General features: G+C 40.5%; 1 protein-coding gene across 1 annotated transcript in view; it reads left to right on the top strand.

The window, feature by feature from the left end:
• Positions 1-923: 923 nt before the first annotated feature.
• The window catches only part of mllt10 (MLLT10 histone lysine methyltransferase DOT1L cofactor), a gene marked incomplete at its 5' end in the record, with an annotated part of 37901 nt that continues 26264 nt past the window's right edge, over positions 924-12560 (top strand). Inside the window, 4 exons of the mRNA XM_071544223.1 lie at positions 924-1033; positions 1219-1322; positions 1897-1990; positions 8767-8856. Coding sequence (XP_071400324.1) covers positions 924-1033; positions 1219-1322; positions 1897-1990; positions 8767-8856 — 398 coding nt within the window. The remainder of the gene's footprint in view (positions 1034-1218; positions 1323-1896; positions 1991-8766; positions 8857-12560) is intronic.

Consider the following 12560-nt stretch of genomic DNA (forward strand, 5'->3'; position numbering starts at 1 on the left):
TCTTATTTTATGGGGTATGTACCTTTACTGATAAACAAGGCTATATCAGATTGACAGATTTTTGAATAGAGTTTGACATGACATTCTCTCCATACAAGAGAGGGTAGGGTTGACCCCTAAATTAAGGCATAGCAGTGCCTAGTCATTGTTGCCAACCAGCTATAGTAAATGTAGTTGTCATGAAGAGCTCATGTATATGTATGTAAAGAATGGAGAGTTATAGCAACATCTTGTTTTGAATAGAGGCAACAGCTTCAGGGTCTGAACTCTGTTACTCAAAGTCAAACTGACAAGCTGCAGTCATATGGGTCAGCTCTCTGTTGGAAGGTGTAAAAAGTGGGTCTCAGTCCTGGTCCTTGGCCCCCAGAGTGCTGATTTTCTATCCTATCGGGTAGTTAATTGCATTCCCCTTGTATAACAGATGTAAACTAGAAGGGCACTCGGAGAGCGCAGACCTCTGCCAAGGCCAATAGTCCAGTCTTCTATGATATGCAAATGTGCAAGCGCAACCAATATACAGATCCGCTCCAAAATTTAATGGGTTCTTCCTTGGCCCATGCTACACCCTTCCACGAAGTTTCACGAAAATCGGGCCAGTACTTTTTCCGTAATCCTGCTGACAAACAGACAAACAAACAAACAAACGGCACCAAATACATAACCTCCTTGGCGGAGCTAATAATAAGTCCCTGATTAAATGGATCAAAATATCAAATATCAATATCATATCAAAATAATTAAAAAGTGTAATTGTGGATATTTTTCATTGATTGCACAGCTGTTAGTTTGCCTACATATGTACTCCATTCTTTGTTAATTTCATTTTAATAACTTAGCTTAATTTTTACTGCCAGTTTTGTTGAGCTACTGTACTTGGTTAAATATTTATTTGGCTGACTGTTCTTCACTGTGTATGTTTGCAGGCTGGGCCCATGTGGTTTGTGCCCTTTACATACCTGAGGTGGAGTTCGCCAATGTCTCAACTATGGAGCCTATAGTACTTCAGTCTGTGCCACACGAGCGCTACAACAAGGTAACAAATTACACATGGCACACTGGTAGACATACCAGAAAACACAATCAAGGCACAGATACATGCATATGCTTTCATTCTGTATATTATTAGAATTGTTTGTCCTTCTCTTAATTAAAATATGTTTGCCTGACTGTGTGTGTGTGTGTGTGTGTGTGTGTGTGTGTGTGTGTGTGTATATGTAGACATGTTATATCTGCGAGGACCAGGGCAGAGAGAGTAAAGCAGCCACTGGAGCCTGTATGACCTGCAACAAGCACGGCTGCAGGCAGGCCTTCCATGTCACATGGTGAGACCCGTTCACATCACAGCAACTACGCTGGCCAAAGATAGTGGTCATTTTATTAAGTTCCTTGGACTCGGACTCCTGTAAGCAAGTCGCAAATTTACTTGAGTCTTGACTCAGATCTCTATACATCAACTTAAAAAATGACATTGTATTTATAGAGTTGCAGGATGCATTGCAGCTTTGAAATGATTGTAAGCATCAAAATTCAGGGCCCATACAGGACAGTAACTCTTTTCAAATATTAATGCTACCAACACAAGCTTTTACATTTTATTATGTGAACAATATCTTTATGTGAATGTTAAAGCAGGGTTGGTAGCTTTGATTTGTGAAAACCATCCCACTATGCATTTTAAAGATTATAATGACAACACAAACTTGAGTAAATGCCAATCTACAAGTAGTTCTCAGTACTTTTGGCTGTGGTGTTCTGATACTTGGTCTGGTATAGTATCATAGGTTACTCTTGTGGTAGCGTGATAACCCAACAAGTTTGAGCTGTTAAGATTTCCCTTTTCTGTTTCCCACATCCCTTTGGCTTTCGTTACATCACTCCTCACCATCCCTGCTCCAGTGCCCAGTTTGCTGGGTTGTTATGTGAGGAACAGGGATCCGACGCCGACAATGTCAAGTACTGTGGATACTGCAAATACCACCACAGCAAACTGGTAAGTGTCCGCTAGCATTCCCATTACATTTGGAATGCCTTGCGCACATATTTAAACGTAGCAAATCACATAATGCATCAGTAATACATCAGTGTCCAGTATCTCATTCATCTCAATTCAAACATTTCCTCATAGTCTTAACCTATTTCTGTACATGTGGAAACGAATTTGATGAAATGGGCCTTGATATGACTCATATTTGTACATTGACCATGGACCTTGACAAAGGTTTAGATTTTTGACTTTTGTACCATTATGGCATAAGATGACAAATCATCACTGGCTACACCAGTTATCATATAAGATGTACCTGCTCTTGCCCTGCTGAGACAGCAGTGCTTTTGCTAAACAACACTATGAATATACTGGTCAATATTTGTCCCTCACATGACATCTCAATAGCCTTCATTTGTCAGAGCCATCCATACTCTGTCTTTCCTCAGCATTGACTTCAGTCTTGTGTTGTGAACGTCTAAAACTACTCTGACTGGTGTGTGTATTGAGGGCTTGTGGCAGCCTCAGAGTTTGTTGCTTGTGATTATGTATGCATGAGAGTGTCTTGAATGTGGGCTGTCTGGTAACAATTTGGACTTGGATTTCTCTGGTATTTTTTCGTCTTGTTCTAAGTACAAGCAGGGTTGACCATGTAGACATATTAACACACACAAACACACACTCACACACACGTCTACCTGTGACACAGTGGGGAATACCTTTCATCTCGTGAATGACTTGACACTCCTCTGCCACCACTGAGAGGGGAGCAATCATTTAATCTGCTCTTGCTCCCCCCATCCCCTCTCCCCTCTCCTCCATCCCTCCCTCCGTCAGCCCCTCTCCTCTCCTTCCTGTCCTTCTCCTCAGTAGCGCTCCTCTCCCTCCCTCAAATCCCCTCCTCTCTCCATCTCACCCCCAACCACTCCATCTCCTTAATACTTTTTTGAACTATCTCCCTCCTTTCCTGTTCCCTTTCCCCCATCCTCTCCCTCATCCCTCCATTATCCTTCTCTTTCTTTCCTGCTCCATTCTCTCCCTCCCTCAGTCCCCTTCCTGTCTCCCTCCTGCCCCTTCCCTCTCTCCCTCCCTCTATCTTTCTCTCCCATCTGCTTCCTCTTCCACCAGCCCCACCCAGCCACCCCTCCTTCCACCCCTTCCCTCTCTCCCTCCTGTCCTTTACCCTCCTACAGACCCTCTCCCTCTACCCCTTTCCCTTTACCATCGTCCTCATCTCCTTCCTCTCTTCCTGATCCATCTAATCTCTTGGACAGTCAGCGGTGTCTGTCCATTGCACATCGTCCTCTCCACTCCCTTGTGTCTTGGTACTACGCCCAGATCGGGCGCAGCGGGTTGGGTTGCAGGTGCTGGATTGGGTCCCTTGAGTCTGGTTTTCACTGCAAGGTCAAACAGGGCTAACCAGGGCTTAATCGTTATTTATGTCACTCAGTATCCCTGGAAAAGAACATTTCTGTGTTTATCTCTTTGGTTTCCAATAGAACAGTCCGGTCGATTGGGCTATAATATCGGGTAAACAAATTGTCTGTCACGCAACTAGTTGCAGGTTGCAAATTGCATGAAACATAATTTCCATGCAACTTGACAGTTACACAAAGCAATTCAAAAATAATCAGTCTCATGCAACACGATTTAATAGTTTATTTCAATAAAATTAGCTAGCTAGATTGGTAATTTTTCATCTGTCGTATTGTTTTCTTGCTAGATTATATCAAGTGGGAAGTGTCATTGTAACTGCATTTGCATCTTTGTATCTTATTTTGTATCGTTTTCTCGCTGGATAATATCAATTCAGACGTGTTGTATCGCTTTTTCTTCTGGCACTGGCTGGCTACTTTGTTTCATAATGGCTGTCCCGGAGAATAGGAAGAGAGCTATTGGTGCATTAATGCTTATTGATATGCTGGAGGAAAAAACATGACCTAAAAAGGCTAAATGTCTGTGGGTGAAGGTCTGGCTACTCAAAAGAGAGACCAATGGATCATTTCACACTCTATTCAAGGAGCTTGATCCAATGAGCATCCGGTGAGTGCATTCTCCCTTTGATTCAAGGAATCACGGTGGCCCTCGTGCATAGTAAGGCCCGCCTCCAGGAAGAAGAAAACAATCGGTGCATGTGGAATACCTACTATCTTTGTATCAAGATGGATCTTCCAAATGTTGTTTATTTCACAGATATGTGTTTCCTTGCATATTGCTATCAAATGATTGCATTTGCTGTAACGTTACTGTGCGATATTCACGTGAAGTTGCGGGACTGTTTTCCCTTCGGCGAATGATAATCTTGAATTCGTGATCAGCATTGCTTGCTTTATTGTTGACATCTACCCGATGGTTGTTGTTATAATCATTGTGCTGACATTATCAGGTAAGCGCAAAGTTGAGTGCATTCTCCCTTTGATTCAAGGAAAATAAATAAATAAATAGCTTTGTTGCCACCTTGTGACATCAGTATGAAATTGTAGTTTGATATTTTATACATATATTTTAGATAACAGCTCTGATTCTCATCAAAACTTTAGAAACACTTTAGCATTATCAACCTTGCATGAAGTCTATGAGGATAATCTCCTTCTGAAGCGTCCAAGAGACCATATTCTGTTTTATTATTTTGTTCATTTTGGTGCCGTTGTCGAGTTGAAATCAATCAGTTGAAATGATACTGCATCAACGGTAGTTTGCCTAGCTCACGTTTGTTTGCTGACATGGCTCAGCTGTTTGACGTCATCATCTGACACGTTATCAGCATTTTGATTGGCTGTTGCGTGAAACTAGTTTCACAAAGTTGAGAGTTTTGCAACTGTTGCGGCTGAGTTTCAGACAAGTGCGCTGCAGAGGGCTTTACACCATGCAACTCAATTGCAACTTAGTTTCACCTAAGTTTCAACCAACTAAAGTTGTGTGAAAGTTTCACCGTGTAAAGCCAGCCTTAGTTTTGTTTCCCCACAAGTAAAGGGACGGTTTCAATGGAAGGTTTTAGTGTCGCATGGTATCATGTTGGGCTGAACAATTAATCGAAATTTTATCGAAATCGCAATATGGCCTACTGCAATTTTCAAATCGCAGGAGGTGCAATATTTGTTAAAGGCGAAATGTGTGTCAAAATACCGTTTTAAATTAAACATTGTCGTGCTGCAGAGATGTCCTGGCCTACACATCATATTCTACAGACTTAAAAAAACATCTTTGTTTGGTACAGATACCCGCAAAAATCACACCATAATCATTTTAATACGTTTTTCAATGAAAATGAGAATAATGATGTAAAAATGATCATTCCCTCTAATATCGCAAATCATATCGCAATTGCAATATCAGTCAAAATAATGGCAATTAGATATTTTTTCAAAATCGTTCAGCCCTAGTATGATGCAGTTTGAGTGGCGTTTGATGATTCTACGCCTTGGAGCCACACCAGAGTAGGCCAGGCACCAGGGGATGTTTTAGTCTGGGGCAAGGAGGAATAGGATAAAGCAACTGAGATAAGGGTACAAAGTAGAGTGATTAGTAGGATTTAGAAGAAAAATATTAACTTACTCAGAATGGAAGTCAGTCTGTCCTGGTCAGTCCTAACCAGGGATTTTCAGTTTTCTATTCAGGATTTTCAGTGTTTCCCCTAGGATGGAGTTGTAGCAGCGAAAGCGCGCATGCGGAAAAAAAAATGTTTGCACAAATTCTTTTTTACCTTTACCCAACTAACCTCCTCCTCATCACCATGGTCATCACTTCTCTTTCTTCTTTTGATCAGCCAGTCTCAACTCATCTGAAAATTCAAACATGTGATTTGACAAACAAGCTATTAGTTTATGTGTGACCCATAGCTGTCATTCATTCTTCCAATTATTCATTCTTAACTGTCCTTTTTTCCAGAATTAACTTGCATCACCACACTGTTGTATTATTAAACAGTGTTAATTTACTTAAATGTAATGACGTTTTCACTGATAAAATAACTTACATTTATGATGTTTCTTTAAGGGAATCCTATCCAAATAATATGTAACGTTAATATCTCTGTGAGGGAATCTGTCAGTTGTCTTTGAGATTGACAGCTTTCGCGGGTCACGGTGGCCCTCGTGCATAGTAAGGCCCGCCTCCAGGAAGAAGAAAACAATCGGTGCATGTGGAATACCTACTATCTTTGTATCAAGATGGATCTTCCAAATGTTGTTTATTTCACAGATATGTGTTTCCTTGCATATTGCTATCAAATGATTGCATTTGCTGTAACGTTACTGTGCGATATTCACGTGAAGTTGCGGGACTGTTTTCCCTTCGGCGAATGATAATCTTGAATTCGTGATCAGCATTGCTTGCTTTATTGTTGACATCTACCCGATGGTTGTTGTTATAATCATTGTGCTGACATTATCAGGTAAGCGCAAAGTTTCTCGTTTATATGCTTTACTCACAGGTGTGTGAATTGACCTGGATATGAAGCGTCCGTAGCGTAAAATAATATAACGTTAGTTTCTAAAGAGATAAGACGGAGCCCTCTCCTCTCCTTTCCTCCTCTCCTTTCCTCTCGTAAAAAAATAAATAATTCAGCGGCGGTCATGTTTCAGCAGCGGCGTAATGCCGCTGCTAGGTGCATATAGGGGAAACACTGATTTTAGATTTTTGGCATTCATTACTAATGACAGATTATTGGTTTGAGTCCATGATCACATTCTGCCTAGTCTGATGTGGTCTTTTTGCCTTTTCATTAAGCTCACTGGTACCAGACTTGTCCCCCCACTATGTGGTAACCAGTATTGTGTAAAACTAATAGCTAAATAACTAGCAATTCCCAAGCAGCATTGAATCAAATACGAGAGGAGTGACAGAGAGACACACATAAACACACAAACACGCAACAACTGGATATGCAAAGGGAATGTGTTTTTTAATACACACATGCTCATACTCTCATTCACTGGAGACCTCCTGTTGTGTCTCAGATTTTGTTCCACCCCTCCATTAGTTAACAACCCATCACACACGCATATGTACGTGCACACACACACACGGATGACATTTTGCAATGTTAACAAATGCTGATAGAAAGACTCATGCTGTTATATTGATCGCGTTTGAATGGCTTTGGACGGTGGGGCATAATGTCATTAAGCTGGGATTGTATGGATGACAGGAATGTACGAGAGAGAATCAATGATGAAGAAAGCAATGTTGTTAGCAGAGTGGATTTCATAACATATTACTTGATGAATGTTTATGCCATGTTAGCAACATATGGTATTTGACTGGACTTAGTCACCAGCCAAATCTAATTTCAAGCCTAGATTTTCCCTGTTTAGACTCCACCACAACGAAATTTCTCTTTGGCTAGAGGTTTTGTCAATACTAGGTAAGAAGAATAATTTTTCCCCCATTTCCAAGCAGCATAAATGCACCCGTTGATGCATGAGCATTAGATTTTCAATCAACTGGACTGGATGTTCCTGGCACATGACTGTATCTAGTTACGGTCATCTTCCATGACAGATTGATCAGCAATCCTTGTTGCATAATTTTATATTAGTAACTGCTCTTCCACAGTAAACCCAAGTTTACAACTCAGTTAAAAGTACTATTCATTTATTTGAAAGTATAATGAAGCTGTCAGACCATCTCTGTAGGAAACAAGGTGCAAAAATAGTCAACCAAAATTTTTGTTTTGAGGCGAGATTGAGTGCTATAAATAACAAGTTAGTCCTGTCAGCCTTTTTGGCAATGTGGTAAAACCACTTTTTTGGACTTTTTCATTTTGCTTTTGGACTGAAATCATAATGTAGATTGTAGGGGTAGGATTTGAGTGTCCCCCAATAGGATTGGTGAATTATCAGCTCTATATTGTATGTTGAGGACAAAGGGACCAGGGCCTGTATGTAACAAAATTCTTGACATGGAAATCCAGATTTAGAAGTTTTTTAAGGTCAGAGATTGGCATGTGACTAAGATCATGAGCTTGAAGTGAAGCCAAAATGACTTACACCGTTTGTTCCACAGAGTCACCAGTTTGTCTCTGACTCAGTTGTACATGTAAGATCAAAAGAAACCATTTCTGTGGTCATAGATCAGTACTTTTGAAAGTAGGCTGGATTAACACAGGCCTCGATCTACAGCTGGAGATAATCTGGCTGTACCTTGAGGTTGTAGCTGTTAGTCGCTATGGTAACAGACACTATGTTGTCTTTTGTGGTGAGCAAGTTGGCTTGTGCCAAGATCGATAGCCAAGGCCCTTCAAAAGTCTCCCAGGGTGCTTCTTTAGATTCTGGCCAGGATTTGGAGTTTTAAAACAACAAAATACAACCTGAAGACGGCTTTTTGTTGTTGTTTTTTTAAGCTGTTGCCCTGCATCTCTTACTGATTTTCCTTATTGTTGATTGAACACTGTTGTTCCCCATTCAAGTGATGATAGCTTAATTTCATAGTTCACCAAATGGCTACATTTGGTCTGTGATGGTTTGAAAAGGAAGGGTTGTTTAAACAGTGGAGGTATTATGCCTTTGGTTTAAATACATACCTGCCACCATGCATTTATGTGTTTAGTAGAGACCTATATGCTCTATCCTAGAACCACCATTTTTTGTCACCAATGCTCATGACAATGTCTTTCTTTGACTGTCTTTGGATTTTGAGTTCCATTGAGTTGAGTTGGCTTATTTTAGTTCCTTAAGTTTGTTTCATTTTTTTTTTAAACCAAAGAATTATTTTTTTAGCCTAATTTTAGCATCTTTCTCTGGACTTCATCCAGTAACTTGGAGTTCCTCTTTACCTTTTAGCGAAGGCGCAGGGGCCGTGGTAGTAGGTCTCAAAGCTTAAGTGACTCTTCCTCTCAGTGTATGGATAGACCCCCAGACAAGGACAAGAAGGTAAGACAGCCCTCAGATCTTACCCTCTCTATGCCTCCCACCCACAACTGTGACTGCACCAGAAACACACGCCCTCACTGTAACATGCTCACACAATGGAGGGACACACACAAATGCACACGAACACCAGGGACGATTAATCATAGCTTAGTGGCCCTCATAATGGCTCCATAACTAACATTTATGGAGACGATCTTTGACAATATTTGCGAGTCTTTATTTATGAGTAGTCCAGTCTCTTTTTTTCAATCTTTTTTCTTTCAATGAACAAGACAATGCAAAATGAGGTATTTACAAAGGGTCATACCAGTCCTGATAAACTGATAAAGAATTAAGCTCACAACAAAGTAATAATCTTCAGCATCCAGCTATCTTGTTGTGGATTTGGAGGAAATAATAATAGGCATATGACACCCTTGCTCAAAAAAAGTAAAAATTATTTTGGATGTAATTTTTACAAATCTTAAAATATCACATGTTGACAACCAAAACCCCCAGCTTATTTATATAAATCTACCAGGGTTCCCATGGGCCTTGAAAATCCTTGAAAGTTTGTGGATTTGAGGGAAAAAAATAAGGTTTTACAAGTTTTTGAAAATGAATGGATGACCTCGAAAGTACTTGATTTTGTTTTATATAAAAATTTGGCACCCAAATTGATCAATATGCCTCAGCTCTCTGGACTGCTCTCAGGATCAACACTTCACATCCTGAGGAAAGCCCTGTGATGGAGATTTGCTTTGATGTAGCAGCAGTTATAAAATTAATGATTTCACCAGGATTTCTTGACTTGACTAAATCAAGATTTAAAAAAAAATTAGGTCTCTATGATGTCTAATTTTGACTAATGTCATGTCTTATGCCAAAACATGCTAATTTTGAGTCCTTGAATTTCAACAAACTAGACCTTAACAGTCATAGAAGAGCCCTTGAATTTGATGTCCAAGTGAGTGTGGGAACCCTTTTCTTGCGTGGCAAAAAATGTGTCTTGTAGACCCAGCAGCATTGGATTTAGACTGGCTTTAAGCACTCAATATGACTGCAGCCCACCTGCCAGCCACCAGTGATCGCAGCCTCTAATGAATGCTACATTAGTGTGAGTTAATCAGTCGCGCCTGTTAGCAGAACGTGTAATCACAGGCTGCGTAAAATCAGAATTTAGAGGAGGCGACAAATCATCTGTTCCACCTATTTTTTGTCATGTGTGCCGAGCCCTTGTCAGAACGGAGCACAGAGCTCAACCTCAATTTGCCCTGTCGCCTTCAATTGAATTAAGCCCATTGGTCTCAAAAAGCTGCATGTTACAGTAGTCAGTTATGATGCTAGATATCCCACCTCCAACCTTTGCAAGCTTTTATTAGAACATTACTGGGCAGGTTAGGGGCCACATATAATATAGTTTGATATAATGTACTAATGTAAACACATAGTGTGAGTCCCTTTACGGTGTGAGCTGCTTTAGAGAGAGCATATTGTTTTCTATCCACTGTCATTGATTCCCCTACCCCCACTCTTTACTGACTGTGCCCCTCTTTGGACAACACTTTTACAATACATCCATCCTCACTCCCTTCTGGGGTACTGCTCACTGAGCAGCGCTGACAGGACTGTAAGACTTAAAGTAATAATCAAATAAAACAAAATATGAAATATCACAATATTGGCTAATAGTTTGCCGTTGTGTGTGTACCAAGTAAGTTAACTTTGTTTGATTTATTGAACAAGATCATCACTAAATGTGTTACAGCAAATAAAGGACGTAAAAAAGGATTGAACAAAGGATAGAACAAGTACTTTACAAACTCAAAGCCGTTGTCTTTTGTGTGTGTGTTTGTGTGAAAATATTTTAGCAGAGGGAAAGTTGCTTCATGCCGGCAGAATCCCTGACTGACAAGAGCAAAATATTGTACTATTAATCACAGCAAGATTGGATCAGAATAATCAAAAAGAGAAAGTACTAAGCATTAGCACCTGTTTTCTCAAATTATATTTTGTACCTTTCTAAAATTGTTGAAAAAGAAACTTTATTGAAAAGTTAGTTTTACACTGCAAGTTACCACTGACATTAGGCCCTATATACACCTAGATTTATTTTGTCTTTTGTCATTTAATGGTTTTGATATTTTTTCACTGATAGTATGAAATCTTGTTAGCTCAGTTGTTAAACATCAAGGGAGGGAGAATGAATGGATGCATTTTGAAAGAGTCCCCTGGCCATGCAGTCTACCCTGCCGTTACGGCATCAGAGGAAGTCGGCCTCTCCATCAAGCTGTTCTTGTCACCCGATTGGTCCACCAAGTAATTGCTCCACTTCCATTGGATGAAAAGCTCATGCTCTGATTGGATCTTGTGTTATTTTCTTTTATGCTTTTTAAACCTTTGTTTAAGCAGGCAGGTCAATAGAGAAATTATTTAAAATGACGCTGTGCCAAAACGCCTTTGCTTGAAGTCCACCCTTTTTTTTTCTAATTTTTCAGTTATAGTTAATTTTCTTTCGCTGGTTGATAGAAAAGCATGAAAGAAAACAATTGATTTTCCTTGTGTTCATCCATAAAGTCATTAATGGGATCCATAATTGAGCATTCAGCATGTTTTATGTTATTTTGTCAATGTACTTGGTCTTTGTGTCTGACAATGGCAGCTTCAGGATGATGTGGAAGGAGAATGATAGGGTGTGTGTGTGTGTGTGTGTGTGTGGGTGTGTGGGGGTGTGTGTGTGTGTGTGTGTGTGTGTTCACGTGTGTGTGCGTGCGCACACATGATTCAGTCCAACTGCCCTGGCTTTTGTTACTACTGCCTGATTTGCATTAGCCAGAGAACCCATCCCCCTCACACACACACACACACACACACACACACACACACCCTCCTTCCACATTCCAGGGTCAGAGGTCAGCTGGCTCAGATGTGTGTGTGTGTGTATGTGTGCACGCATGCGTCTGTTATGTGGTTTGGAGGCTCAGATGTATACCTACCTAATGTTAGACCCTGCAGTCAAACTACAGCAGGGGCTAAAAGATTCCCCACACTGGCCGCTTAGAAAAGGCCTGCAGGAAACACACACACACACACACACACACACACACACACACACACATGCATAGACACACATACATACACAATGGCTGGTCAGAAATCCTGCAGGAAACGGCACAGGGGAATTCCTGCCAGGCCAGGGCGGATTATTTTCCCCCTTACTTCCTGTTCCTCCGTTTCTCCCCTTCTTTCCTCGCCTCTCCTCCCCCCCCCCCCCCTTCCACCCTCTGTCTGCGAAGGCCTCTCCTCTTCCTCCTCGGGCCAGGGGCTTGAATTGTACAACATTTATTCTACATGCTATTCTGAATTATTTAGCAGTGAATGCATTGTCTTTATATTATTGGTATGGACAAGTTGTTCAACTGACAACATTGGCTGCATCTGAATTTAGTGACCACAAAACCTGTTATATTATTCCATAGTTCTGAACTTATTTATTACCCGTACATTTTTTACAATATATGCACAAGATAAAAGCCTATCAATTTTGCTGAATTTGATAGTCAGAACAGTCAAAATTACGACTAGCTTGGAAAGGCATGCCACTGTTCCACATCTTATAGTTGAAAAGGCTGCCATTATCTTGGATTTTAAATGTTATCTTGATGGCTTAATTTATTAGGGATGGCACAATATATTGAAATTGAATATATCAATGCAAAAATGTG

The sequence above is a fragment of the Centroberyx affinis genome, unplaced genomic scaffold, assembly GCF_046629955.1.
Source record: "Centroberyx affinis isolate AG114_WGS23_722 - 3 ecotype Tasmania unplaced genomic scaffold, CSIRO-AGI_Caff_v1 ptg004497l_1, whole genome shotgun sequence".
Classification (NCBI taxonomy): Eukaryota; Metazoa; Chordata; class Actinopteri; order Beryciformes; family Berycidae; genus Centroberyx; species Centroberyx affinis.